At 45.0% G+C, this 27,846-nt stretch overlaps 1 protein-coding gene across 1 annotated transcript in view; it reads left to right on the top strand.

The window, feature by feature from the left end:
• PRKCH (protein kinase C eta) overlaps positions 1-27,846 on the top strand; it is a 139,074-nt gene that overhangs the window by 70,055 nt on the left and 41,173 nt on the right. The window contains exons 3-9 of the mRNA XM_048486786.1: positions 4,979-5,129; positions 6,560-6,594; positions 8,151-8,239; positions 12,337-12,466; positions 13,779-13,906; positions 15,765-15,908; positions 19,528-19,701. Coding sequence (XP_048342743.1) covers positions 4,979-5,129; positions 6,560-6,594; positions 8,151-8,239; positions 12,337-12,466; positions 13,779-13,906; positions 15,765-15,908; positions 19,528-19,701 — 851 coding nt within the window. The remainder of the gene's footprint in view (positions 1-4,978; positions 5,130-6,559; positions 6,595-8,150; positions 8,240-12,336; positions 12,467-13,778; positions 13,907-15,764; positions 15,909-19,527; positions 19,702-27,846) is intronic.

Raw genomic sequence — 27,846 nt, 5'->3', positions numbered from 1 at the left:
TCTTTACTAGACTGTTCCTACTGTATTGGTTCACACATGGGGGGTTGGGGATTGCTACATCATATTATCAACTGTTCTGGCGCCAATTCGCTAATCTGGTTCACTAGCTAGTCTGGTTCACTAGATAAGCCTCCACTGCTCAAGTGGCAAAATGGGGAATCAAACCTGGTTCTCCAGATTAGTGTGCACCTGCTCTTAACCACTACCCCACACTGGCACAACACTTCTACAACCTAAAAAGAAAGGTTGTATAACCTCTGCAACCCTGAAGGGGAAAGCGTGAAGGAAAGTAGAGGCAAATTACACGGATGAAGGTTAAACATGGAATTGGGAATCCTGATGTAGAAGGAAGACTGGACTGACAGAATGGAGGAAATGGAGAAAAAAGAAACGGCACGAGAGCTTTCAAGGGCTAAAATAAACCTGAGATTAAAATTGAGAAGAAACAGCATCACACTTCTAGATGAACATTTTTACTAATGTTTAATTAATTACCCTCGTACCTTCGGGACCGCATTACCCCATACGTCCCAACTTCGAGCCCCTCTGCCATCGCGGCCAGGAGGAGCCAACTTTACTGGAGATTCCCTGCCCCTTCAATGATGCGGCTGTAGCCTCACATCGGGCCAGGGCCTTTACGGCTCCTGGCCCTGCCCTGAGTAGAACGCATCTCCCACTCCCAGCTGTCCGAGTGTAATCCCTTACTCCTTTCTGTGTGGGTTCTGTGGGTGCTGAGAACCTGGAATGAGATTGCAAAGAACCAAATTTAAACAACAAAATGGTTTACTTTTCTTTACAATTAACACTTTTAAAACATCAACATTTAACGTTACAATTCAAGGTCCTGTTCAGGTTGCATTTCAAGTCCTTCTATTTACCCCTCGAGAGATAAATTCAGTTCTGTTCTTTTTGGTTTACGTTCATCCACAAGCGTCTGTAAAAAAGGCATTAAGAACTCTAGCCGATCAGATTATGGGAGGCTGAAGCCAAACTCACCCCTGATTCACTGGTTATTATTTTTGGGAGATTTAAACAAAGCAAACTTAAGGAAGACCTTAACCAAAATACTTTCCAGCATGTCAACTGTCCCACCAGAGGCAAGAATATCTTAGACCACTGCTATACAACACTGAAAGATGCTTATCGGTCTTTACCACGAGCAGCTCGTAAAGCCATTCTGATCATTGCATGATTCACCTTGTACCTAAGCTTACAAACAAAGATTTAAAGCCACAAAACCAATAACTAAATCCCAGTGAGAACTTGGATTGAAGAAGAGGCAAAGTTAAAAGCTGCAGGCTTGCCCTTGACTGTACAGACTGGAATATTTTTTTAAAGACACCTCTGCAGATTTGGATGAACTCACAGATACTGTAACATCATATGTCAGCTTCTGTGAAGATCTTTCAATATATACCAACCAGGAACTTGCGTGCATATATAGTAACAACAAACCTTGGTTTCCACATAGCTAAAAGCTTTAAGCAGTTCACGATCTGATTTCCAAAAGAAGAGGCCACCACAGAAAGGGTGATAGAATGCTGTATAATCAGGCCAGAAATGTATTAACAAAGGAGATCAGAGCAGCAAAAGAAACGCCTACTCTGAAAAGCTAAAAAAATCAGTTTTCACCAAACGAAAGCAACAAACATCGTGGAAAACTCCTCAAAAATATCACCCGGTTGCACAGCAAACCACCTTCCCAAGCTTGAAGCGGAAATCCAGCAATTGGCAGACGACCTGAATGTGTTCTACTGTAGGTTTGAAAACAATCTACAGTCACCTTTCTCCCACAACCTCCTATCTCTAGACGCACCAACAATAGCCAAACTTCCTACAACTGAACTCCATTTCATTGGGTTTACAACCCCTGGACTGATCTCCAGAAAAGGAAGTGCAAGATCTATTTCACAGACAGAAGCCTGGAAAAGCACCAGGCCCAGACAAGATAACACCTTTCTTGCTTAAAAAAGTCTGTATGCTGTCCAATTGGCCCCCCATTTTTCACCCCAAATCTTCAACAAATCACTAGAGATGTGCTATGTTCCTTCCTGCTTCAAACACTCCACTATTGTCCCAGTGCCGAAGAAGCCTTCCATCAAGGAACTGAGCGACTACAGACCACAGTTGCTCTTAACATCTGTAGTTATGAAAACTTTCTTGAAAGGCTAGTGATGTGTACCATTTGAAGAAAACCATCACGGATCCACTGTTGGACCCCTTGTAGATTTGCATACCAGAGGCAAAACAGATCGACGAGACTTGATGCTGTTAATATGGCTTTGCACTATATCCTACAGCATCTTGAATAAAGCCAAAGACCTATGCAAGGGTCCTCTTTGTTGACTTTAGTTCAGCATTCAATACTATCAGACCCGGGACATTCTTTCTAACCAAACTAAATCAGCTAGCAGTACCTGAGCATATTTGTAAGTGGATCACAAGCTTCCTAACAGATAGGAAACAGCAGGTGAAGCCTAGGGAAAAAATTACATCAGACACCTGTAAAAAAAAATGAGCACAGGGGCCCCCCCCAAAGGCTGTGTACTTTTCACCACTTCTCTTCTCTCTGTATGCACCAATGACTGCATCTCAAATCGATCCATCTGTTAAAGATACTGAAATTCTGCAGGAGATGATGCACAACAGTGATTGGTCCTCATTGAGGGAACAACTTGATGAAACCGCATACAAGAGGCGGGGAGGAGTTGAACAACTATTACCTCGGTGGTGCCACTGGAACAATCCCTAGGAAACTTGAACACATCTTCAAAACCCGGAGTAGAAATGGTGAGGTAGATTTCAGGAGAAAAACCCTCCCATCCTACACTCCTCTCACACAATACTAGACAACACAGTATCAACCAGTAGAGACCTTAAAATTTCTAGGCTCCATCATATCATCATGACCTAAAATGGTCACCTAATATCAAAAAATGTCATCAAAAAAAGCACAACAAAGGAGAAATGTTCTTTCTGCGCCAAACTCAGGAAGCTCAAACTGCCCAAAAAGGAGCTGCTGATACAGTTCTACAGAGGAATCATTGAGTCTGTCATCTGCACCTCCTATAACTGTGTGGTTTGGTTCTGCAACCCAACAAGATCGACACAGACTTCAGAGAATAATCAAGAGACTGCAGAAAAACAATTGCTGCTTAACCTGCCTTCCATTGAGGACCTGCCCATACTGTATCGCAGGTCCAAAAAAAAAAAGGGCTGTGAAAAAATATTTACTGACCCTCGTGCATCCTGGACATAAACTGTTTCCAACTCTTTACCCATCTAAACGTCGCTTCACCAGAGCACTGCACACCAAGACAACTAGGACATAAAGAACAGTTTTTTTTCCCCGTAGATGCCATCACTCTGTTAAACAAATAATTCCCTCGATAATGTTAAACTATTTATTATATACTTTATTATATAATTTACTGCACTACTTTTTTTCATCATTTCCTATTACTCCATCTCCTCCTCCCACTTATGACTGTATGACTATAGCCTGTGCTGACATTTTATTTTATTTTATTTTATGATTTTACATTTTATGTTTTCATTACTACTGATTGTTTCCTGATTGCTTACTAGACCTATATGACAATCATTAAGTGCTGTACCTTATGATTCTTGACAAATGTATTTTTCTTTTATGTACACTGAGAGCATATGCACTGGAGACAAATTCCTTGTGTGTCCAATCACACTTGGCCAATAAAGATTCTATTCTATTCTATACAGTCTACTGATATTGCCAAGTCCAAATCTTCTTTGCAAGTTGGCTGGCTCCTGAAGACTCCAAGGGCTTGATGAACAGGTTGCAACATGATGAAGGTCTCCAGGAGAACTCTCACCCATTACAACCACAAAAGAAACCCTGAAACAATAAACTCCAACATTTACAACACAGCAAAACAACAACTACCTTCCCAGTAGTTCCCAACAATATTGAAATTACCTTAACAAGGTGTTAAGGGCTTATAGAAATCAAGGTCCGAGTCTGGTAGCCTTGTTCTTCTGCAAAAGAGCTCTTTCAGCCTCTCTGCTGCTCCGAGTCTCCACCCCCTTACTGGGTCAACCCATTCTGGGCCAACCCATTCTGGGCATGGGGGTTACACGAGCCCTGCGGGACCTTGGTGATTTCAGACGTCTGAGGAGGGATATGATTGAAGTCTATAAAATTATTCATGGGGTAGAAAATGTTGACAGGGAGAAATTTTTCTCTCTTTCTCACAATACTAGAACCAGGGGGCATACACTGAAAATGCTGGGGGGAAGAATTAGGACTAATAAAAGGAAACACTTCTTCACGCAACGTGTGATTGGTGTTTGGAATATGCTGCCACAGGAGGTGGTGATGGCCACTAACCTGGATAACTTTAAAAGGGGCTTGGACAGATTTATGGAGGAGAAGTCGATTTATGGCTACCAATCTTGATCCTCTTTGATCTGAGATTGCAAATGCCTTAACAGTCCAGGTGCTCAGGAGCAACAGCCGCAGAAGGCCACTGCTTTCACATCCTGCATGTGAGCTCCCAAAGGCACCTGGTGGGCCACTGCGAGTAGCAGAGAGCTGGACTAGATGGACTCTGGTCTGATCCAGCTGGCTTGTTCTTATGTTCTTATGTAAGACTGAGTTGTTCCACCGGGCCTTTGGAGATACCAGCCGCTGAGTTGTGCCCCCCCTCCAGTTCATGGGTCCCTAATATTATCGGGACCCATTATTGAGACCCATAGGTCCTAATACCATTAGGACCCACTGCCTCTCTCTCCTTTCTTTAGGAAAATTAGGTTTAGGTGGGATGCCATCTTAGGATAACTGCTGTTTTTATTATATTTATAGAAGCTCTGTATGATGATTTTAGGTATGGTTTTATGTTGTACACCGCCCAGAGCCCTTCGGGGATGGGGCGGTATATTAAGTTAAATAAATAAATAAATATGAACGGTGTCATTAAAACAAATGTCTTTGGGCCCACAGGAACTCTCCAGCGGGAGAGGCTTTTTAAAAACTTCACTCGGAAGCGCCAGCGGGCCATGCGCAGGAGAGTCCACCAAGTCAACGGGCACAAGTTTATGGCCACATATTTACGGCAGCCCACGTACTGTTCGCACTGTCGAGAATTCATCTGGTAAGGAGAGCTGAAGAACAGGTTTAGATACGAGTCTTCCCCTGGGTCAGAATCACCATTTGTCCCTTTACTGGCCCTCGTCTGATTCCTCCACGTCCCTTTGGCCCTTTCCGCACATGCAGAAGAATGCACTTTCAATCCGCTTTCAATGCACTTTGCAGCTGGATTTTACTGTGTGGAATAGAAAAATCCACTTGGAGGAGTTTGGATTGATATCCCTCCTTTCTCTCCTGTAGGAGACTCAAAGGGGCTTACAATCTCCTTGCCCTTCTCCCCCCTCACATCAAACACCCTGTGAGGTGGGTGGGGCTGAGAGAGCTCTGAAGAGCTGTGACTAGCCCAAGGTCACCCAGCTGGCGTGTGTGGGAGTGCACAGGCTAATCTGAATTCCCCAGATAAGCCCCCACAGCTCAAGTAGCAGAGCGGGGAATCAAACCCGGTTCCTCCAGATCAGAGTGCACCAGCTCTTAGCCACTGCTCTTAGCCACTACGCCACTACTTGCAAACAATTGTGAAAGTGGATTGAAAGTGCATTATTCTGCATGTGTGGAAAGGGCCTTTCTCTTTACAAATCTTATCAGAGGTGCCTTTGGGGAGGTTTTAAAGGAACTGGGTTATGGGACGCCGCTATTATTGTTACTGTTTTTGACCGCTGTTTAAATGGTTTAAATGGTTTTTAATGGATTTTAGTATATATGGTCACTATTGTGACCCTTGCTATATATTGTATACAGATAGTGTTGTGCACCGCCCAGAGCCCCTTGGGGATTGGGCGGTCTATAAATTTAAATAAATAAATAAATAAATAAATAAATAAATGAATGAATGAATGAATGAATGAATGAATGAATGAATGAATGAATGAATGAATGAATGAATGAATAATAGCCCCTCCCACCTGGTTTAAGATATTGGGTCACCACTGGAAGTTCTGCTGATACAGGTTGTCCAACTTGCATGAGGGGTAGAGATGAGGTGGGGAAGTTGTGTATCCCACTGAGCTTAGCATGGGCTCATCCGAGTTTGGGAGTTAACCCAAATTGCCCACGGTTAGCACTTAGGCCCCTTCCGCACATGCAGAATAATGCACTTTCAATCCACTTTCAATCCACTTGTTTGCAAGTGGATTTTGCTATTTCGTCAAATCCAGCTGCAAAGTGCATTGAAAGTGGATTGAAAGTTCATCATTCTGCATGTGCGGAAGGGGCCTAAGTGCTAACCGTGGACAATCTTAGTTAACTCCTAAGCTCGGGTGAGCCCATGCAAAACCCACTTGCAAACAGTTGTGAAAGTGGATTGAAAGTGCATTATTCTGCACGTGCGGAAGGGGCCTTAGATGGGAGACCACAACCACATGCCGTTTTTTATTTTGATTCTTTTAATTTTTTTTAAATCAAACTCATTTTCTGTCTGTTTTTCCTCTTTTTCAGGGGCGTATTTGGGAAGCAAGGATACCAGTGCCAAGGTACGAAACCTCATTTCTTTCAATTAGTTCCTTATTGTGAATTTGCCATTTTCTATCCCTCTGCAAGCCCAGCTGAAATGAATTCAAATGGCACAGTGCAGTCCTTGGTGGATTTAAAAAGGTTTTTGCACTGACTTTGTATTCATTTAAAAAAAAGAAAGAAAACAGCACTAGAATTTTTCTTGATGTTAACCTAAGCTGTTATTGTAACCTCTATCTGTGGGTTCTGTGGGGCAGAACTTGGAATGAGTTTGCAACAACAAATTTTGAAAACAAAATGGTTTACTTTCTTAACATATAATATCTAACATCACACTTCAAGGTCCTGTTCAGGTTTCACTTCAAGTCCTTCTAATTACAGTCTTCTGATATTGCCAAGTCCAATTCTTCCTGCAAGTGGGTTGGTTCCTGAAGACTCCAAGGGCTTGGTGAACAGGATTCAACATGATGAAGGTTTCCAGGAGAACTCTCACCCATTACAAACACAAAAAATCCCTTAACAAGGTGTTAAGGGCTTATATAAATCAAGGTCCGAGTCTGGTAGCCTCGTCTCCTCCAAACTACATGAGCTCTGCAGCCTTCTGCTGCTTTGAGTCTCCACCCCTTTCTGGGTCAACCCATTCTGAGCATGGGGGTTACATTATCAATGTCTAGGTCCCTGATCCTACTCTTGTTAAATTGGCCCCAACCAGGGACCAGGGCTTTTTCAGCCCTGGCTCCTATCTTGTGAGAAAATAGCCATCATGAGGTGAGAGGATAGCCCCAAACTGTGAGTTTTGGGACTCTGAAATTACTGAAAGGTTTTACATGTACTGCTAGCCTCTGGAAGTATTACAAGTCTGGTCCACATCTCGGTTCCGGTTAGGTTAGCTTACTGGGCGGTAGATTGATGCATGCATTTGTATATATTCTTTGCGATTGCAAAATGCTATGGTGGTTTCTACAACGATGCAGGTTAGGGGGACAATAGCTGCTGTCGGGGACTAGGGCAGGAAACATGTGGGGAAACCTACTATGTGGGAACCACATTGTCACTGTGCTGTACTACAACCACAGCAACTGTGGGAAAGACATTCAAGCCGGTCCCCATGTAGTAGTGTTGGAATATTTGTAAAGTGGAGTTAGGGCAATAATGAGGCAGAGTCAGTTGCTTACTGAAATAAAGTTTACTTACTATAAAAGAAAGGTAGGGGAACTTGGGAGAAAACGAGAAATATTTTTCTAAATAGCTAGCGCCTTCAGCCAGCTCCCGCTTGGCTATTACATGGCTAACAAGCTACTAGAGAGCATGTGCAGAGAGTAACAAAGTATATAAACCTATAGCCTACGTGCGCATCCGCATGTAGCCCATGCCAGGTCTGCTTGACCAATAGGGATCAGTTACCTGGTCAGTGACTTCTGACCTCACTAACTAATTAGCATGCACTAAATTAACTCCTTCATTACTGGATTGTGTGACTGGCACTTGCCAAATGCCGACAAGTAGAAAACCACTTACTGTTGAGTGTTTATTTCTGTGACTTCTACCAAACTTTCTTTGTCCTTTTGTGTTCCAGTTTGTACGTGCGTTGTACATAAGCGTTGCCACCATCTGATTGTTACAGCATGCACATGCCAAAAAAATAGCAAGAAGGCAGACATTAAGGTAAAATCAGCAATTGCATTGAGTGGGCTATTTGTGGGTGGTATGAGACACTGCAGGGTAATGTACCATCCTTTTAATGATATGCTTTGTACAGCCTATTTGTGTGTTTTTTAAAAATTTTCTGATGATATCTTGTTTTGGTTCAGTGCACAAATGTGCAAGCTGTTGAGTCACGCATGAGTCCTTGTGAGGCACAATAGAACTGAACAAGTTTTTGAGTTACACAGAATGCTTTCCCTAGGCCCAATGGTTCCTGCAGGAAATCAGGCTTGATTCATATCGCCCAATGTTAATAAGATGCAAACAAAATCTGTATGAGCCTGATTTTTTTTAAAGAAATGATTTATTTATGCTTCTTCTCATGCATTTTCCAACACCATAACCTTGCAAGCTAGGCCAACATTATTCCCTTTTTTAAAAAAGAGAACAGCGGCGAGCAAGGGAGTGACTAATGATTCTGGCAGAGGGCAACACTCGAACCCAGGTTTTTCCAAGTTAGGCAGAGAAGCATGTTCAGTAAATATGTTGTACTAAGCCTGCCTAGTGGGAATAATATTCCTGCGGGTTGTTTGGACAAACGGTAGTCATTTTAATGTGCCTGAGGGTTTGGGGAAATTTTAAACGGATTTGGAAGCCAAGCTTTAAAAAAATTGAACAAATACCACTTGGTCTTTACTGACTGTACAATTACTAGACTCCCAATAAGCACAGTTTTGTCCCGTCCCTTCAGCAATTCCGCTTTACTTTATTGTTGTTGTTTTTGGAGAAGCCTAGTTAATATTTCCCCTGACCTAGATGGTCCAGGCTAACCCGAACTTGTCAGATCTCAGAAGCTAAGCGGGGTCGGCCCTGGTTAGAATTTGGATGGGAGACCGCCAAGGAAGTCCGGGGTTGCTACGCAGCGGCAGGCAATGGCAAATTACCTCTGAACTTCTCTTGCCTTGAAAACCCCCAAGGAGTCATCATAAGTTGGTGGCAACTTGACGGCACTTTACACCCACACATACAGAGTTAGTATTTATTCAAATAGAAATACATACATAATCAAAAGAATATATGTAATGGGTGCAAGGTCAACAAGTCTGCCCCCTCCAATAAAAACCATGTGAAATTAAGAACTTTATTTCTCACACTTTGCTGCCTAATCCACTGCCTGCACAACTTTTTACCTTCATGAGTCTACTCTGGAGCTATCTGTTTTGCTGATAGGACATCAGTTGCATCATTGTGTAGACCTCTTCTGCTTTCATCAGCTGGTCATGGGGTTCTCAGCCAACTAGTCCTAGGGTTCCCAGCCAGCCAATTGTAGGGTTCCCAGACAGCTGGTCGTAGGGTTCCCAGCCAACCAGGGGAGTCGCTGTTGATGCAATAGTGTTACATCACTTCCAGGGAAAACCTGGAAATGGGATCATATTTTTCTAGGAATCACTGGAAACTCTATAGTAAAACCATAGAGTTCCCAATCGAGTTCCCAATATTTCCTAGAGAGGTGTGACACCACTTCTGTGTCAGAGGCAAATAAGAGAAACCCTAACCAGTCTTGAATTTGGGGCCTATTTTTTTTTGCTTCCAAAAAACATCAGGTACATAAATTAACATCAGGTATATAAATTAACAATAAAATCTCTGGTTCACAGGAAATTTGTCTCTCTAGTCTGAACCGATGTACATAATTTCCACCTTTTGCTTCCAATAATCTTTTGCCCCTCTATATATCTACCGCACGTGGGAAGGAAATCTAGTTTGGCACCATTTCATTAGAGAATATTTAACTAGCAGTTAAGGGGTTAAGTCCTTCTCCTTGAGTAAATGAAGTGCTTTTGATTAGAAGGACTTAAAACTCAAAGCTTGGGACTGAAACCCATTGTTCTCTGACTTGTTTTGAAAGAAACAATTCCCCTTTCTGTTCTCTACCTGTCAAACTGAAGCAGAGGTCAAGACGAGAGATAAACAGGAAGCAGCAACATTCATTGAAATGTAAATTCCCGAAGAAGAAAGCCTGATTATTCTTCGGTTTTCCCCCTCGAGCTTATTTTTGTTGTTTGAGAAGTCATTGTGTTTATGTATCTATGCATCTTGTGGAAAGAAACAAAAACAATAAAGGGGTCTTGTGGTGACTTAAAGGCTGACAGCACAATCCAAAGTAGGTTTACTCGGTATTAAGGGCCATTGATTTAAGTGGGACTTCCCGCCTCACCCCAAATAAAATAATTTAAGACAGTAACCTCGTGGCATCAAAATTTATCGGCAAGGAGTTAGAGGTGTAAACTCTGGGTTTTGAAATTCCGGAAGATTTGGGATGTAGTCTGGGGAAGGAGGGATTTGGGAAATTTGGGGAAAGGATTTGGGAAAAGGAGGGGCCTCCATGGGGTATAATATCATAGGGTCCATCCTACAAATATCATAGGGTCCATCCTGCAAAGCAGTCACTAACCTGGATAGCTTTAAAAAGGGCTTGGACAGATTTCTGGAGGAGAAGTCGATCTATGGCTACCAGTCTTGATCCTCCTCGATCTCAGATTGCAAATGCCTTAGCAGACCAGGTGCTCAGGAGCAGCAGCAGCAGAAGGCCATTGCTTTCACCTGGCTCCTGCACATGAGCTCCCAAAGGCACCTGGTGGGCCACTGCGAGTAGCAGAGTGCTGGACTAGATGGACTCTGGTCTGATCCAGCAGGCTAGTTCTTATGTTCTTATGTTTGCTCCAGGGGAACTATACTCCTATTGATACAGCCCAGAATCGCATGGGCCGCCAAGAAAGCCAATGTGATTCTGGACTGTCTGTATCAATAGGAGTATAGTGTCTAGATCGAGGGATGTAACTGTTCCTCTCTATTCTGCATTGGTCAGACCTGTGTACAGTTCTGGGGACCACAATTCAAGAAGGACATTGACAAGCTGGAACGTGTCCAGAGGAGGGCAACCAAAATGGTAAAAGGTCCTACGAGGAGAGACTTGGGGAGCTGGGTATGTTCAGTTTGGTGAAGAGAAGGTTTTTTCTGCATCCTGGTTCCCTTTATGAGCATGCTATCCTAGAACTGCCCGCTGGAAAGTCTAAAATGGCCTTCCTTTACGTATCAATGAAACTGCATTATACGGGTCAGACCGTTGGTCCATCAAAGTCTATCTATTCAGACTGGTGGCAGCTTTCCAGGGTCTCAGAAAGAGTTGATAATAAAACTGCAAGGATTGTCATGCCCTTATATAAAGCCGTGGTGCGACCGCACTTGGAGTACTGTGTTCAGTTCTGGTCGCCGCATCTCAAAAAGGATATCGAAGAGATAGAAAAAGTGCAGAGAAGGGCAACGAGGATGATTGAGGGACTGGAGCACCTTCCCTATGAGGAGAGGCTGCCGCGTTTGGGACTCTTTAGTTTGGAGAGGAGACGTCTGAGGGGGGATATGATTGAAGTCTATAAAATTATGCATGGGGTAGAAAATGTTGACAGAGAGACATTTTTCTCTCTTTCTCACAATACTAGAACCAGGGGGCATCCATTGAAAATGCTGGGGGGAAGAATTAGGACTAATAAAAGGAAACACTTCTTCACACAATGTGTGATTGGTGTTTGGAATATGCTGTCACAGGAGGTGGTGATGGCCACTAACCTGGATAGCTTTAAAAGGGGCTTGGACAGATTTATGGAGGAGAAGTCGATCTATGGCTGCCAATCTTGATCCTCCTTGATCTGAGATTGCAAATGTCTTAGCAGACCAGGTGCTCGGGAGCAGCAGCAGCAGCAGCAGCAGAAGGCCATTGCTTTCACATCCTGCATGTGAGCTCCCAAAGGCACCTGGTGGGCCACTGCGAGTAGCAGAGTGCTGGACTAGATGGACTCTGGTCTGATCCAGCAGGCTCGTTCTTATGTTCTTATGTCTCTCACGTCACCTTCTTTCTAGTTCTTTTAAACTGGAGGGGCCGGGAATTGAACCTTGGACTTTCTGCAAGCTGAGCTGATGTTCCACCATTGAGCCATGGTCCCTCCCCAGTTGTGTCAGCCATGGTGTGTTTGCCCTGAGTGCTTACCACCCTCCCTCGTTTTCTGATTTCTGCTTCCTGAAGTAACCACCTTTCCCCTCTTTTATTCTTTCTCCCTTAGATTTCCGAGCAGAGGTTTGGAATCAACATCCCGCACAAGTTCCGAATCCACAATTATAAAGTGCCGACTTTCTGTGACCATTGTGGCTCCTTGCTTTGGGGTATCATGCGGCAGGGTCTACAGTGTAAAAGTAAGCTGAAAATTCTGTTTTGTCGTCTGGACTGTAACCTGGGAGCCGCCATTGTCAGACCTTGTGGTTACTGGGTCAAGAGCTCACCTACTTTGCGTGCAAAACTGTTGGTATGTGCACGTCTGCCACAACTAGTCATGAAAGGGTTAAATGCTTGTATGTAAACAAGTTGCTAGAGCCACTATTGATTAGCTATTGGTCAGCCAGATAGCCTTTGCTTTCATGTTAGTGAGCACATACATCCGAAGTTATAAAGTTAACTCTGAAGATGCCAGCTGCAGATGCAGGCGAAACATCAGGAGAAAATAGTACTGGAACACGGCCATACAACCCAGAAAACTCACAACATCCTAGTGATTCCGGCCATGAAAGCCTTCAACAATATATTTAACTTGGTTTCTTTGAGCAGAAGAGGACAACAGGTGAGACAGAGCAGAGCACATGGACAGAGAGAAGTAGAATAAGAATAGAGCAAGATGTAGTCTTAAGTGTATAGGTAGTACTGTAAGTATGTAACGGAGCAGTACAGCATTTATTGGTTTTATTCCATTTAACCCTCCCTGTAAGTTAGCAGACTCTTTTATATAAAGCAACAAAGTATCTATGGCTCTCTTTTCTTACTGGAGGCTGCTTCTGCATCTCTGCTAATTAAGCATCTCTTTAAACACATACCTACAAAGGTTATGGGTCCAGCACGCTTTCTTTGTGGAGAAGGGCTTTTTTTTTTTTTTAGCAAATTGAGTTGCTAGGCTTTAGTTGTATGGAAGAAGCAAGATTTAAATGTCCTCACTTTAGACTGGAAGTATATATTACATGTATAATATCTAAATATTCCACGTCTCTGCTAATAGGTATCTCTTTAAATGCATAACTACAAAAAACATTCCCATGTTCAGTCCTTGGCATATCCATGCATTCACATTTGTATGCCTGAGACTTTGGAGAGCAGCTTCCATTCAGGGGGGACAAGACTGAGCAAGGTGAACCAAGGTTCTGACAAGATGCAAAACAGGGTCACATGTGCTCCATGTGCCAGGTGGCCTTTGTATGGATCCCCTCCTCTGCATATCACAGGATAAGCAGTGATGGAAGGAGGAAGCCAGAATTGGGTTGTTTTGGCTGCAGCAATTTTATTTCGTGCGTAACAGAGAAATTAAAATGTTTCTAGAAACGTTTCTAGAAGGTTTCTGATTTTTCTTGCTGCCTATCCTGAATATATTTTAGTTCATAGTCATTCTCTATCAGTCAAGTTGGCAGAAACATTAGCTTGGGGGATGTGAAATTTGACCATCTGATATTGTTTGTTTTTCAGTGTGTAAAATTAATGTGCATATACGATGTGAAGCCAATGTAGCACCCAACTGTGGGGTGAACGCGGCGGAACTTGCCAAGACGCTGGCATGCATGGGTCTGCAGCCGGCGAATATTTCCCCCAATGGGGTGAGTCTGCATTTTCATTGTTTTCTCTCCCCACCTTACCCTCATATTGCATAGTAAAATATTTCCCTGTGCTCCAGAAGGTTGAATCAGATACAGACAAGTATATAGACCATCTCCAAAGTGCATAGCTACCTTTATTATTTACCACTCCATCATCTGAACACACAGCTTCTCTCCTAGAATCCCTTGACATTAGAAAAGCCCTTCTGGATAAGACTCGTGGTCCATCTAGTCCAGCATCCTGTCCCACATAGTGGCCAACCAGTTCCTCCGGAGGTTCAACAACCGGAAATAGAGGCTGAGGTGTCAGGAACTGACATCTGGGCGATAGAAATGTATTCTCACCTCAATGTAACTTTTTCAATGTAACTCTTACAAGATGAATGTAATCAACCTGTCGTATGTAAATGTACTTTCTCTTCCTTGATCTAGATGGCTTTAAACACATGTAGATAAGTAGGCTGACCCTGACAAAACAGGATGTGCCATCTGCCCTGCGGGGGATGACATGCCAGGTGGCTGTAAATTTCTCTCTCGCGTGACCTTGGGGCGCCAAGCTCCAAAACAATGCTTTTCACACATTCTTTGGGAAAACGAGAAGGGGAAACCTTTGGAAATCTTTGGGGGTACACGGCTAACAAAAGCCAGGTTTGTGAGAACGGGCTTTCTGAAGCTGGGTACCTCAGTACCTTTCAATAAACACTACTGATCAAGAATCCAGAGTCTGTTTATTATCTGAAGGTCCGGGACCTAACACAAGGTCTTCCCATGATGACATTGGGATTCAGAGGTTGACTGCCGATGCATATGGAGGTTCCCTTTCGCCCCCCATGGCTAGCAGCCACCGTTAGACCTCTCCTCCATGAATCTGTCTAATTCCCTTTTAATTCCCTACTGAGGGCCAACAGTGTATCCTTGAGAATGGATTCTTGGGCCCTTTCCCCACTTACCTTAAGCCCCGCGCTACTCTCCTCAAGTAGTGTGGGGTCCGCAGGCACTCCCCACTACAGGGGCAGCGACAATGCAGCCGCCCCGACGCTGCTGCTCTCGCACCCCCTCAGCATGCGGCATCCCTGGCGCTCCTCGAAACAGCGCTTTTTGATGACCCCGCACAGAGCACGGGGTCGTGGGGACGCCTGGGCGTGCGCCAGAAATGCTGAGAGTAGCGCCCAGCAAAGGGCAGCAAAGGTAAGTGGGGAAACGCCTTCTGTTCCCCGCCAGCTTTCAGTTCTCTACTGAGCAAGTTTCTGGACATTATGGTGACAGATACCTGAGAATGTCCGCAATGAGGCTAAATTCCCAGTCAAATCACAGACTATTCAGAAATAGCAAAATTAACAACTTTACAGAAAAGTTTGCAGAAAGCAGGAAACTTTTCATGGACTTATTGAAAAAATGTGGTAGAAGAGAAATAACTGCAGGATTTGAGATTTAAAAGAAAACAGCAGGTTGAATTAGAATATAAGCAACGATACAGTGTGTAATGGATAAATTGTTTCATTTTAAAATAGATGCATGAATCTAGAAGGGATTAGAATTCAACAATGAGATAACGGGAAGTCATTATTTGGTGTTATGGTGCGTAGTTTAGTTGGTTGTAATAGTTTGATTCTTGTTATTGTGAGAGTTAGGTTTTAATTTGTGTGTGTGTTGTTTGTTTTCTTTTGTATTTCACATTTTTATTTTAATGTAATAGTAGTGTGAAAGTGTATATTTTTTTTCTTGTTTGCATGTTGAGAAGATAAAAAATCTACGTGTTAAAAAAGAGACTAAATTCTTAGTCAGGGGGATTAAAAACCATCTGCAATATCCCCTTCTATGAAGCAATCCATAACTTCCTGTCCTTCTCTTTCCCCAGAAACTTGTCTCCAGGTCGACCCTGAGGCGTCAGAAGAAAGAGAGCTCAACGGACGAGAATGGTGTAGCTGAAGTTTCGGCCAGCAGGCTGAAGATCGAGGACTTGATCTTCATCCGAGTCCTGGGAAAGGGCAGTTTTGGAAAGGTGAGGTTTCTCCGGAATGCTCTTTCGGTGGAGACCTGTGGGTCTTGACCCATCATGGACCCGGTCTTCGGCCACTTCCATTCTTCGTGATGGAGTTTGCATCTGCCAAGGCTCAGTCCAAGGGTGGAAGAGGCCAGTGACAAGCTGCAAGGGCAAAAGAAGGCAAGAGTCAGTTGCTAAGGCAGATGTCCCCAACCTTTTTGAGCTCATGGGCATATTTAGCATTTTGACACAACATGGTGGGCTGTCACAAAATGGCTGCCGCAGGAGGCGGAGCCACAAAATGGCTGCTATGGCTTTCCTTCAGGGCCACAGCGCAGATCCTCGTGCTGTGGTGGCAGCTGCGGCCAAACCAACGTTTTTAAAAAATCTGCACAGCCAAACAAATCTCCAATAGTCAATCAGACTTGCTGGGCAAAAGCCCCGCCCATTTCCTAAAAATGCTTGTTGGGCACCAGAAAATGTCTGTGGTTTCAGTGGGGCAGAACTTGGAATGAGTTTGCAACAACAAATTTTAAAAAGAAAATGGTTTACTTTCCTAACATATTAACATCAAACATCAATATTTAACATCACACTTCAAGGTCCTGTTCAGGTTTCATTTCAAGTCCTTCTAGTTACAGTCTTCTGATATTGCCAAGTCCAATTCTTCCTGCAAGTGGGTTGGCTCCTGAAGACTCCAAGGGCTTGGCGAACAGGATTCAACATGATGAAGGTTTCCAGGAGAATTCTCACCCATTACAACCACAAAAACCCCTGAAACAATAAATTCTAACATTTACATTATAGCAAAAAAATAAACTCCCTTCCCACTAGTTCCCAACAACATTGCAGTTACCTTAAACAAGGTGTTAAGGGCTTATCCAAATCAAGGTCCGAGTCCGGTAGCCTTGTCTCCTCCAAACTACATGAGGTCTGCAGCCTTTTCTTGCTGCTTTGAGTCTCCACCCCTTTCTGGGTCAACCCATTCTGAGCATGGGGGTTACATCAGCACGTGCCATGGCACCTTTGTGCGCCCTGTTGAAAACCCCTGTACTAAGGTGTCTAATATGGCTTCAAAAGTCAGAAGCACCAAGGGAACTGTAAGAGGGGAAAGTTTTGGATCTTCCCATGCAGGCAAGAGGAAAGGATGGGCAGAAGAGCTCAGCTGCAGTCTGAGAAGCTGGTTGTAGAGGCAATCCTCATGCACAGGTCACTCATTAAGGTCCACTCACATGAAGCCCAGATTGGGCAGGGGGGGTGGGGTGGAAAACTCAGATTTTGCCCCGGGCTCCATTTCCCCTACCTACGCCTCTGTGCCTAGTTGCTCGAGCATCTGGTGATAGTGCCGTCAAGAGGCAGCCCACCCTGTAGGGTTTTGAAGGCAAGACTCATAAGACCATAGAGTTCAAAGGGGCCACACAGATCATCTAGCCCCAGGGCGTCAAACTCGCAGCTCTCCACATGTTCATGAACTACAATTCCTATTAGTCCCTCCCAACATGAGCATTGGCTATACTGGCAAGGGCTGATGGGAAATGTAGTTCATGAACATCTGGAGGGCTGCAAGTTTGACACCTGTGATAGCCCAACCCCCTGCTCAATGCAGGATCAGTCTACAGCAGTGGTGGCAGACCTATGGCCTCTCTGTGGGCATGTGCAAATAGAGTTTGTCATGTGGGAAGGAGGGGAAATCGCCCCTCCCCCTCCACACATCTAGGCTGGCCTGGGCCGCTGGGCTCGATTATTAGCATTAAACCTAAGACCTAGTTTTGGGGGAAGCAGTGTAGGTAACCCTGTGCGAGCGGTCCCTGAGCCTCCACCGGCGTAATTAATGCCGGTGGAGGGCCGTTTCTGCCGCCATTCAGAAATGGCCTTTTAGTCCTTCTTATAAAACTATTTTAGTCCAATCCGCTGTCTTCATTTAAATCTCAAATCCTGCCATTATTTTTCTGTTCTTATACGTTCTCAGTAGGTAGTCCGCAAAGGGTTCCAGTCCTTCAGGAAATTGTCCGTGTACCTGTCTCTTACAAACACCGTCAGCCTTGCCATCCCAAAGCGATCCATTAGTTCTGACTCAGATTTATGCCACTCCTTTGGTTCATAGGTCTATTCTTTATCGCTGGAGGTTACCCTTCATTTTGCCCTCCGTGATGTATTGTGGATGCATGTTTAATTCTCGTGGATGAGTTTCAACAAGTAGCTGGAACTGAGGCATATGTCCTACTTCTGTGCTCAACTGTTGCTGGTGCCTTCCCCCAGCTCAGGGGCCTGTTGTCTTAGATCTCGGATACAAAGATTTCTCAGCCTGCGTGTGGGCACCTCTGCCATCTGCAGGAGGCAAAGCCGATTGCAGAATGCCAGAGAATCAGGATATGCATGACTCTAGTAGGCACTCGTCAACATTTCAGACAGTAGCTCTGTTTAACAAGATGCCTTTTGAAATGGACCTATCCAACGTGGTGTAGTGGTTAAGAACAGGTGGGTTCTAATCTGGAGAACCGGGTTTGATTCCCCACTCTCCCCCTGAGTGGCAGGTTTATCTGGTGAACCAGATATCTTTCCGCACTCCTACATTCCTGCTGGGTGACCTTGGGCTAGTCACTTTTCTTCACAGCTCTCTCAGCCCCAGCTACGTCACAAGATGTGTGTTGTGGGGAGAGGAAGGGAAAGGAGTTTGTATGCCGCCTTGAGTCTCCTTACAGGAGATAAAGGTGGGGTGTAAATCCAAACTACTACTCCTCCACCACCTCCTCCTCCTCCTCCTCCTCCTCTTCTTGCCTACACGCAGCTTATCTTCAGTTATGCTGTGATGGTGTGGTAGCATTGGCTGCTGCAGAAACTTAAAAAAAAAGATTTGCACAGCTAGTCAGAGCTGCAGTGGCCAATAAGAAGCCCTGTTGGGCAAAAGTTTTGTCAGAACATGTGTGAATGTTTAGATGAGCAAAATCTAAATGACAGCTGGACCCTCCTTCTGACGGGTGCCGTGTGCAGATTAGGACTGAGTGCACAGCTTGTACCATGTGCAAACCTGATAAGGTGAGGGCACCTGATTGGTACCACTTTTGTATATAGTTAGCACAGACAGCAGTGTGAGGCGTGCCTACAAACACCTGTGGTCTGGCAAAGCACTTTGTCAGTAGATAGCAATAAATAGAACTGCGCTGGTGACTGTGTGCCTGTCAGTTCTTGTCTACATTGCGTCCTGCAAAGTGGTCTACTCCGAGTAAATCCGCTGCTTCAACAAGTTTCACTTGACTCCACCCACTTTCTAAAAACACTTGGCGGCTGCCAGAACATGTGTCAGCAAGTGCCATGGCACCCAGGGGCAGCAGGTTGGGGTCCCCTGCCTCAGAGGAAGAATCTCTGTGCAGATGAAAGGCTGCTGCTAGCTGAGCAAAGAGGTAGGAACGAACCCCTCGTCTTGCTTGCAATGACAAAAGGCCCCTTCCGCACATGCAGAATAACACACTTTCAATCCACTTTCACAATTGTTTGCAAGTGGGCTTTGCTATTCCGCATAGTGAAATCCTGCTGCAAAGTGGATTGAAAGTGCATGTTCTGCATGTGCAGAAGGGGCCAAAGATTGGATGGGTCTCTTTCTCCCCTTTGACTCCTCTCCGCTTCTGGGTGCCTTTAGGTGATGCTGGCTAAAACGAAAGAGACCGGCTACCTCTACGCTATCAAAGTGCTGAAGAAAGACGTGATCCTCCAAGACGACGACGTGGAATGTACCATGACTGAGAAGCGGATCCTGGCCCTGGCGAGGAACCATCCCTTCCTGACCCAGCTCTTCTGCTGCTTTCAGACACCCGTAAGTATTTCTCGCGACAGTTCGGGATGCAACTGATCCCATCTCTATATATAAAAATCTATCAGTTCGTTTTTCTGCTGACAGGTAATCTCCCAAACTACTGGACCGATTGCTTTGAAATTTTCACACAACGTCGCATTCACGTGCGGCCAGGTTTTCATACTGTTTCCACACCTCCTGTTGTGTACATGTCACAACTGTGCCAGTTATTGTGTACATGCCACACCTGTGACAGTTGGAACCACAGTCCTGTTCCGCAACAGCGCCATCTGCTGGCCGTCAAAGCAACACCCTCTGATACAAGGGAACCAACCATGCCTTCCTTGAAAACCACTGCCTTATGGAGTGAAAGGGATGGGGCGGGCTATCTGCACATGGCCCACCCACCCTAGCAGAGGAAGGGGAAGGTGAGGGAGGGTCCACGAGTTTGCTGGACCAGACGCTCTGAAATTTGAACACAACGTAGCTCATGCCTCCCAGCGTGTTTTACACTAGATAATTCGCCTGCAAGGGAAGGGAGTGAAAGGGACAGGACCATCCCACCTGGACATGGCCCACCCACCCTAGCAGAGGAAGGGGAATGTTAGGGAGGGACCTGCAGGGTTGCCATGCAAGGGAATGGGAGAGGGGGAGGGGAGCGAGGGGCCCCTTGCCTCTCCCCTCCCTTGCAATCATTGTGCAATGACACATGTTCGAACTGTTCGCTTCCCCTTTTCTTCCTTTTCCACTTCACCCGACTCAGCCACCGCAAAGCGTGGCCGGGCCCGCTAGTTTGTTATAAGATAAGACTGTGGATATTGAGGCTATGTGGATCTTTCCTCGTCTGATTTTCTAGCTGCCAAGTTTATGGGAAATGTTGAGCAGTTGCTCCGATCTGATCTGAGAAGATCAGGCTAGCCTAAGTCATCTGGGTCATAGCAAAATATCCCTGCAAAAAATATTTTAAAAGCCACTAAGACATACTGCCAACTGATGAAATGCAAACAGAACAAAAAAAAAGACCACCCGCTACCAGAAGATGCAACTGAACAGGCAGGTCTCCCTGGGGAGACAGTTCCAGAGTTTTGGGGCTGAAATGTCTCTCTCCCAAGTTGATGCCACCCTAATCCCAGAAGTCTGAAGTGCGTGAAGCAGGAGCTAAGAAAGCAACTGTAGTGGTTGACTTAGACACAGTTAAAAATAATAATTCCTCTGTATTGTCTAAGGCTTTGAACACATGATAAACCAAGCTGGGCACAGAATATTATTTGAAAACACAGAAATTCTGGACCACTCTGACAACCACTAGGTCAGACTACCCAGAGAAGCCACTGAAATCCACAAGCACATGGACAATTTCAACAGAAAGGAAGAAACTATGAAAATGAACAAAAATTGGCTACCAGTACTGAAAAACACTAGAATCAAGACAGTGACTAAGGAACACCACCCAGACAAAGGGTGTCTCCAGGCTAGGGTTGGTCAATACTAAAAAAATTCGGTAAAATTCAGATTTGGGTATTTTGGCGCATAAAATGATATGTATACCCGAATCCGAATCATAGCCAATTCGGATATGCCCAAAAATTCGGGTAAATCTGAAAAATTCGGGTCAGTTTTATTATTTTTTTGAATTTTTGGTGTTTTTACACGTTTTGGCCTGCAGGAAACACAATTTTAAAGCTAGCAGCACTAAACTTTCAGGATATCATATGGGGACTATCCTGATTATTCTCCCCAAGTTTGGTGCAGTTTGGTTCAGGGGGGGCAAAGTTATTGACCCTCAAAAGGGGTGCCCCATCCCCCATTGTTTCCAATGGAAGCTAACAGGAGATGGGGGCTACACGTTTGAAGGTCCATAACTTTGGACCCCCTGAGCCAAACTTCACCAAACTTGGGGAGTATCATAGGGACAAGTACTTTCTCATGAAACCCTGAAGAATCTTTTGGTGATAGTAGCTCTAAAAGTGCAGAATTCCTCTCACAGTCACCAATTCAAAGAAATTTCCCCAGATTCTGTGTGCTCTGTAGTGGCTGGCTGGCTGGCTCCATTGCAGCCAATGGGAAATTTCTGTGGGAGGGCTGTAATGAGTGCACATTTCTCATGGTAAACCCACAAAACTTTCAGGAATTGTCTTCAGGAGAGTCTCTTCGTGACACCATCCAGGTTTGGTGACCGTTGCTTCAAAGGGGGTTCCGATGTTATGGGTAGGAGTCCATCTCCCACTGCCCCCATAAGCAAAGAAGTTCCTCAAAGCCTGGATAGTGTGTCATTCAGAGACTCTCCCTGAAGATACCCTGAAGCGTTTTCCAATGAGCTGTGAAATGAAATGTGCACCCCACAGCCCTCCACCAGAAATTCCCCATTGACAGCAATGCAGAAGTCACTGCAGAAAAAGAATATTGGGCAAATTCTTTTGGAGTGACACCTTCGCAGGGGCGCATTTTTTAGATATTATCAGCACCAAAATATCAGGGTATCATCAGGTGACTGTCCTGATTGAGCACCCTCAAGCTTGGTGCAGTTTGGTTTTAGGGGGGGGCCAAAGCTATGGACCCTTCAAAAATGGTAGCCCCACCATCTCCTTTAGCTCCCATTGGAAACAATGGGGGATAGGGGGCCCCCTTGCTGAGGGTCCATAACTTTGGCCCCTAGAACCAAACTGCACCAAACTTGGGGGGTGCTCATCAGTGACAGTCTCCTGATGATACCTGAAATTCAGTGCCACTAGCTTTACAAAATTCCGGTTTTCATGTTTCACCGCCTCCCTGCACATGAAGCCTGCTGGAGTGAGTGAGCGGTGAAATATGCAAACCAGCATTTTTCAAAGCTAGTGACACTGAAACTTCTCAGGGTATCATCAGGGAGACTGTCCTGATGATACCCCCCACAATTTGGTGCAGTTTGGTTCAGGGGAGCCAAAGTTATGGACTCTCAAAGGTGTAGCCCCCATCCCCTATCAGCTCCCATTGGAAACAATGGGGGGATAGTTGCACCCCTTTTGAGGGTCCATACCTGAACCAAACTGCACCAAACTTGGTGGGCAACATCAGGACAGTCACCTGATGATACCCTGATAATTTGGTGCCGATACATCTCAAAATGCGTCCCCTGCAGGCACCCCCAGAAATTTGCCCAAGATTTTTTGTTCTGCAGTGACTTAGCTGTATTGCTGTCAATGAGGAATTTCTGGTAGAGGGCTGTGAGGTGCACATTTCTGAAGGTATGGTCACAAAACTTTCAGGGTATCTTCAGGAGAGTCTCTGGATGACACCATCCAGGTTTGGGGAATTTTGCTTCAGGGGGTTTAATTCTATGGGACCCCAAAAGGGTAGGGCCCATCTCCCACTGCCCCCTGAAGTAAAGTTCCCCAAACCTAGATGGTGTCATCCAGAGACTCTCCTGAAACACCCTGAAAGTTTTGTGGGTTTACCATGAAAAATGTGCACTCCACAGCCCTCTATCAGAAATTTCCTATTGACAGCAATGCAGCTAAGTCACTGCAGAACAAAGAATCTTGTGCAAATTTCTGGGGGTGCCTGCAGGGGGTGCATTTGTAGATGTATCAGTACTAATTATTACCAGTGTATTATCAGGGGACTGTCCTGATGATGCCCTCCAAGTTTGGTGCAGTTTGGTTCAGGGGGGCCAAAGTTATGGACCCTCAAAAGGGTAGCCTCATCTCCTTAGTTCCCATTGGAAAGAATGGGGGATAGGGACACCCCTTTTGGGGGTCCATAACTTTGGCCCCCCAAAACCAAACTGCACCAAACTCTGAGGGTATCATCAGGACAGTCTCCTGATGATACCCTGAAATTTTGGTGCCGATATGTTTAAAAATGCGCCCCCTGCAGGCCGAAACGTGAAAAAAACACAAAAAAATAAAAACGCAATTCGGCTGGTGATCCGAATCCCATAGATTCAGATCTGTTAGGATTCGGACAGCTCAGATTCGGACCTTGCTCGTCCGAATCCATCCGAATCAGTGCAGATTCGGTAAAAATCCAGATTCGGACTGTCCGAATCTCCAACCCTACTCCAGGCAGTAAGCAATCAAAGGGATCAAAAGGCCAGGCTACTACAATGCAGATGCCCTCACTAATTGATTATGCTCTCTTCATGGTTACCCACATTCGAAATGAGTGGATCCCACCCAACACATGCAAATCAAGCTTGCTAATTGCACCCATTATACTTGTTAACAGGCAAATGGTTCTTCCTCCCACCCTGGACATTCCACAGGTATATACATATATATACTCCATTTGCTTTACTACCATCAGATCCTCTGAAGAAGCCAGCCACAGATGCAGGCGAAACGTCAGGAGAGAATGATGCTAGAACACGGCCATACAGCCCGGAAACCACACAACACTCCAATGATTCCTCTGTTACACCCTGAGTTTAGGAGACATGGCTGCGGTTATCATACCGAGTCAATTTGGCGTTCCTTTTTTTCCCAAGGCTGATCTTTCTGAGAGGGTGAAGAGAGCAGCCAGCCACTTTGTGGGCACTTCTAAGCGCTGCTGTGTATTTAAACAATTCAAACCTTGTTTTTTTTTCCCCCCGCACGATCAATTAGCCCCAGGTCTTAGGCCATTAAATCACTTCAGTCTCCGATCTGTTTACTCAATCAAGCTGGAGAGTCCATGGATACGAGAGAGACATTAACAATGGTAATATTTAGGAACCGGTAGGGGAACATTTCCCCCCTCCAGGAGGCCCAACATGCTGTGATCTGACAAGAAGTCTTCCGTGGGGAGAATGCAACTTGAAGCTCCGGACTTGGAGTTTATTTGCATTTTCGACAAGGGCGGCTTCTGTAGGGAGCAGCGGAAACATTGCAGGGGTGAAAAGGGGATGTATCCAGTGGTGGGATCCAAAAATTTTAATAACAGGTTCCGATGGTGGTGGGATTCAAACAGTGGTGCCGCCGCACACACGCACCTCCAGTCCCTATTGGGCAGGGAGGTCGCTTTAGTAACCCCTTCTCGGCACTCAGAAAAAAATTAGTAACCACTTCTAGAGAAGTGGTGAGAACCGGTTGGATCCCACCTCTGGATGTATCCCATGTTTTCCTCCATATCCAGTGGTGGGATTCAGCAGGTTCGCACCACTTTGGCAGAACCGGTTGTTAAAATGGTACTTGTATGCAATCAGTCGTCAAATGATTTGAATCCCACCACTGGAACCGGTTGTTAAATTATTTAAATCCCACCACTGTCCATATCCCCTCAATCCTGACATGTAGTGCCATAGGTACAGATTTTTTATGGGGTGGGTTCAGTGACTGAGGGCTTCCTAGCTGTTCCATTCCATGCATTGTTTTAAGCAAACCAGACATTTGAACCCGAGAACCCCCCCTTACTTACGTGCCTGCTAACACGTATGCACTTACAAACATGCAGCACCAAGGCCCTTTCCATACATGTGGAATAACGCACTTTCGATCCACTTTCACAGCTGATTGCAAGTGTATTTTGCTATTCCGCACAGTAAAATCCAGCTGCAAAGGGCATTGAAAGTGGGTTGAAAGTGCATTATTCTGCATGTGCGGAAGGGGCCCAAGAGGGCTTTTTGCTGTCATTTAAAACAAACAGTGGTAGCAACTCCCGGTTCCCCTGGTGGTCTCCCATCCAAATACTAACCGGGGCTGAACCTGCTTAGCTTCCAAAATTTGACAAAGCAGGCCAGCTTGGGCTATCCAGGTCAGGGATTGTGCTTGTTTCATTCATATTACTTGACTGAAGATGTCTTCACCACCTGAAATGGATCATTCATTCGCTTGCCTGGATATGATTTCAAAGGTACTTTGCGCAGAAATGTAACAGCTGGATCCCTTGCACACCTCTTCTCCTTGTAGCTTGTCTGTGTGTCAAGGATGGCACCTAGTTGATTGAGGTGCATTCCTAACTCAATGTAGTTCCTATGTAAGATGTGGACTGTGATTGTATCTGGGTGATTGAGATGCATTCCTGTCAATGTTAACTGCTACAGGATATATGTACTCAGTCTGCTATATGTTACCACTGCTGTAATGGGACAGTCTTCCCTTGATCTTTCCTTTATGGTTTCACATGCTTTGTAGATAACTAGGCTTACTCCTGACACTTTCTTCTCCCATGGGAAATGGGATTTTCCATTGCTCTGTGGGGGTAGGAGTGTAGGTGACTTTCTCTTTATCTGTTGCTGACCTAGGGGCGCTCAGGCTTTGAAGTAACTCTTTCTCACATTCTTTGGGAAAATGGGAGGGAGGATTATTTCTGAATAGATAGCAAAAGCCAGGTTTGCCAGAGCTGGCTTTTTACAAGCTGGGTGCTTCATTGCCTTCCAATTAACTCTCCAGAGCCCATTTGTTGATTCAAGGATCGAGACCTAAAACTATGGTGGATTCCACACAGCAAATGTATAACGGATTGCAGTCGTTATAAAGGAACCTCTTTTCATTTTTTCTGTTCACATGTGTACCCTCTATGTGTTCAGGCAGTAATTGGAGCCCATGGAAACAATCCAGGTTGCTTTTGCGCCTTTGCAAGGAGACGCGTCTCTTTAAAAAAATTTCCTGCAACCAGTGGCGTAGTGCCAAGGGGACAAGGGGGTGTGCAATGCACCAGGTGCGCACCAGTGCTGGGGCGTTCCAGGGCGACCAGGGGCCTGGAGGGGCATAGTATCCCCTCGCTCCAGCCCTGCCTGCAACACATGTGTACCTGCAAAGTTTTACAGAAATGAACCCCTGCAGCTATGCTGATTGTCCCACAATACGATTGGCTGCACCTGCATAGCTGTGCATGTGCAACACACACGCACACAAAAAAGAGAACTCCCTGAAATTGCCAGGCAGTAATGAACATGTTGCTGTAGATCGGTCATACTCACTGCCATGGTGTTAGGTCTTGGAACTTTAACCCAGTAAACCAACTCCGGAATGTTGATCAGCAACTAAATACATTACTGGAACTTTTGGAACAAGATCTTATAAAAAGACCAGGTAACAAAAAGATTTTTAAAAGAATAGATAGAACCAAAGAGCAAATAGATTGGGACTCTTTAGTTTGGAGAGGAGACGTCTGAGGGGGGATATGATTGAAGTCTATAAAATTATGCATGGGGTAGAAAATGTTGACAGAGAGAAATTTTTCTCTCTTTCTCACAATACTAGAACCAGGGGGCATTCATTGAAAATGCTGGGGGGAAGAATTAGGACTAATAAAAGGAAACACTTCTTCACGCAACGTGTGATTGGTGTTTGGAATATGCTGCCACAGGAGGTGGTGATGGCCACTAACCTGGATAGCTTTAAAAAGGGCTTGGACAGATTTATGGAGGAAAAGTCGATTTATGGCTACTAATCTTGATCCTCTTTGATTTGAGATTGCAAATGCCTTAGCAGACCAGGTGCTCAGGAGCAGCAGCAGCAGCAGCAGCAGAAGGCCATTGCTTTCACATCCTGCATGTGAGCTCCCAAAGGCACCTGGTGGGCCACTGCGAGTAGCAGAATGCTGGACTAGATGGACTCTGGTCTGATCCAGCAGGCTAGTTCTTATGTTCTTATGTAGATAAGGTGCATGTAGACGAAATAGCACAGAAATTGAGATTTATCAAACAGAAAGAATTTGCGATAGAAACCTGGCGCCTTAAAAAAAGTAAAAATTCCAGCTTCCATCTTGCTGCATTCCCCCCATATTCCCACCCAATTAACCAATCCATAACAAAATGAAGAAGTTGGGGAAAGGAAGGGAGGCCAGCTAAGCTGGGGGAAAAACAGACCTCCACATAAAGAGTTCTGAAGAGGCCAAAAGCTTGTAATATTTTGTTAGGTCTTAACTGGGTGACTTTTTGCTTTAGGGTTTTGCTGTGGAAGAGACCCACGAGGCCTGGCACTACACTGTTTGGCCTCTAGGTGGCAGGCAAAGCAAGCCTAAAGCCTTGGGAGGAGCCGACGGCTTCCATCCGCCTGCTGCAAAAATAAACAGTCACCCAGTCACATGTTCGTTTGCAATCCCAGCAAAGGTCATCTGAGGCAACTCGGCAGCTGCCACCTTACCAGACCTCTCTATGATTAGTATTCTTCTAAATGGTCCGGCAGCCGAAAGCCTCTTTGAATGGCAGCTTTTATTTGGGCCAGCGTTTTTTTTCGGAAGCACGCTTATCGGTTTTGCCGGGAC

Source organism: Sphaerodactylus townsendi, linkage group LG02, assembly GCF_021028975.2.
Source record: "Sphaerodactylus townsendi isolate TG3544 linkage group LG02, MPM_Stown_v2.3, whole genome shotgun sequence".
Classification (NCBI taxonomy): Eukaryota; Metazoa; Chordata; class Lepidosauria; order Squamata; family Sphaerodactylidae; genus Sphaerodactylus; species Sphaerodactylus townsendi.
The sequence above is the reverse complement of the archived record's forward strand: the minus strand, read 5'-3'. Positions and strand labels throughout refer to the sequence as shown.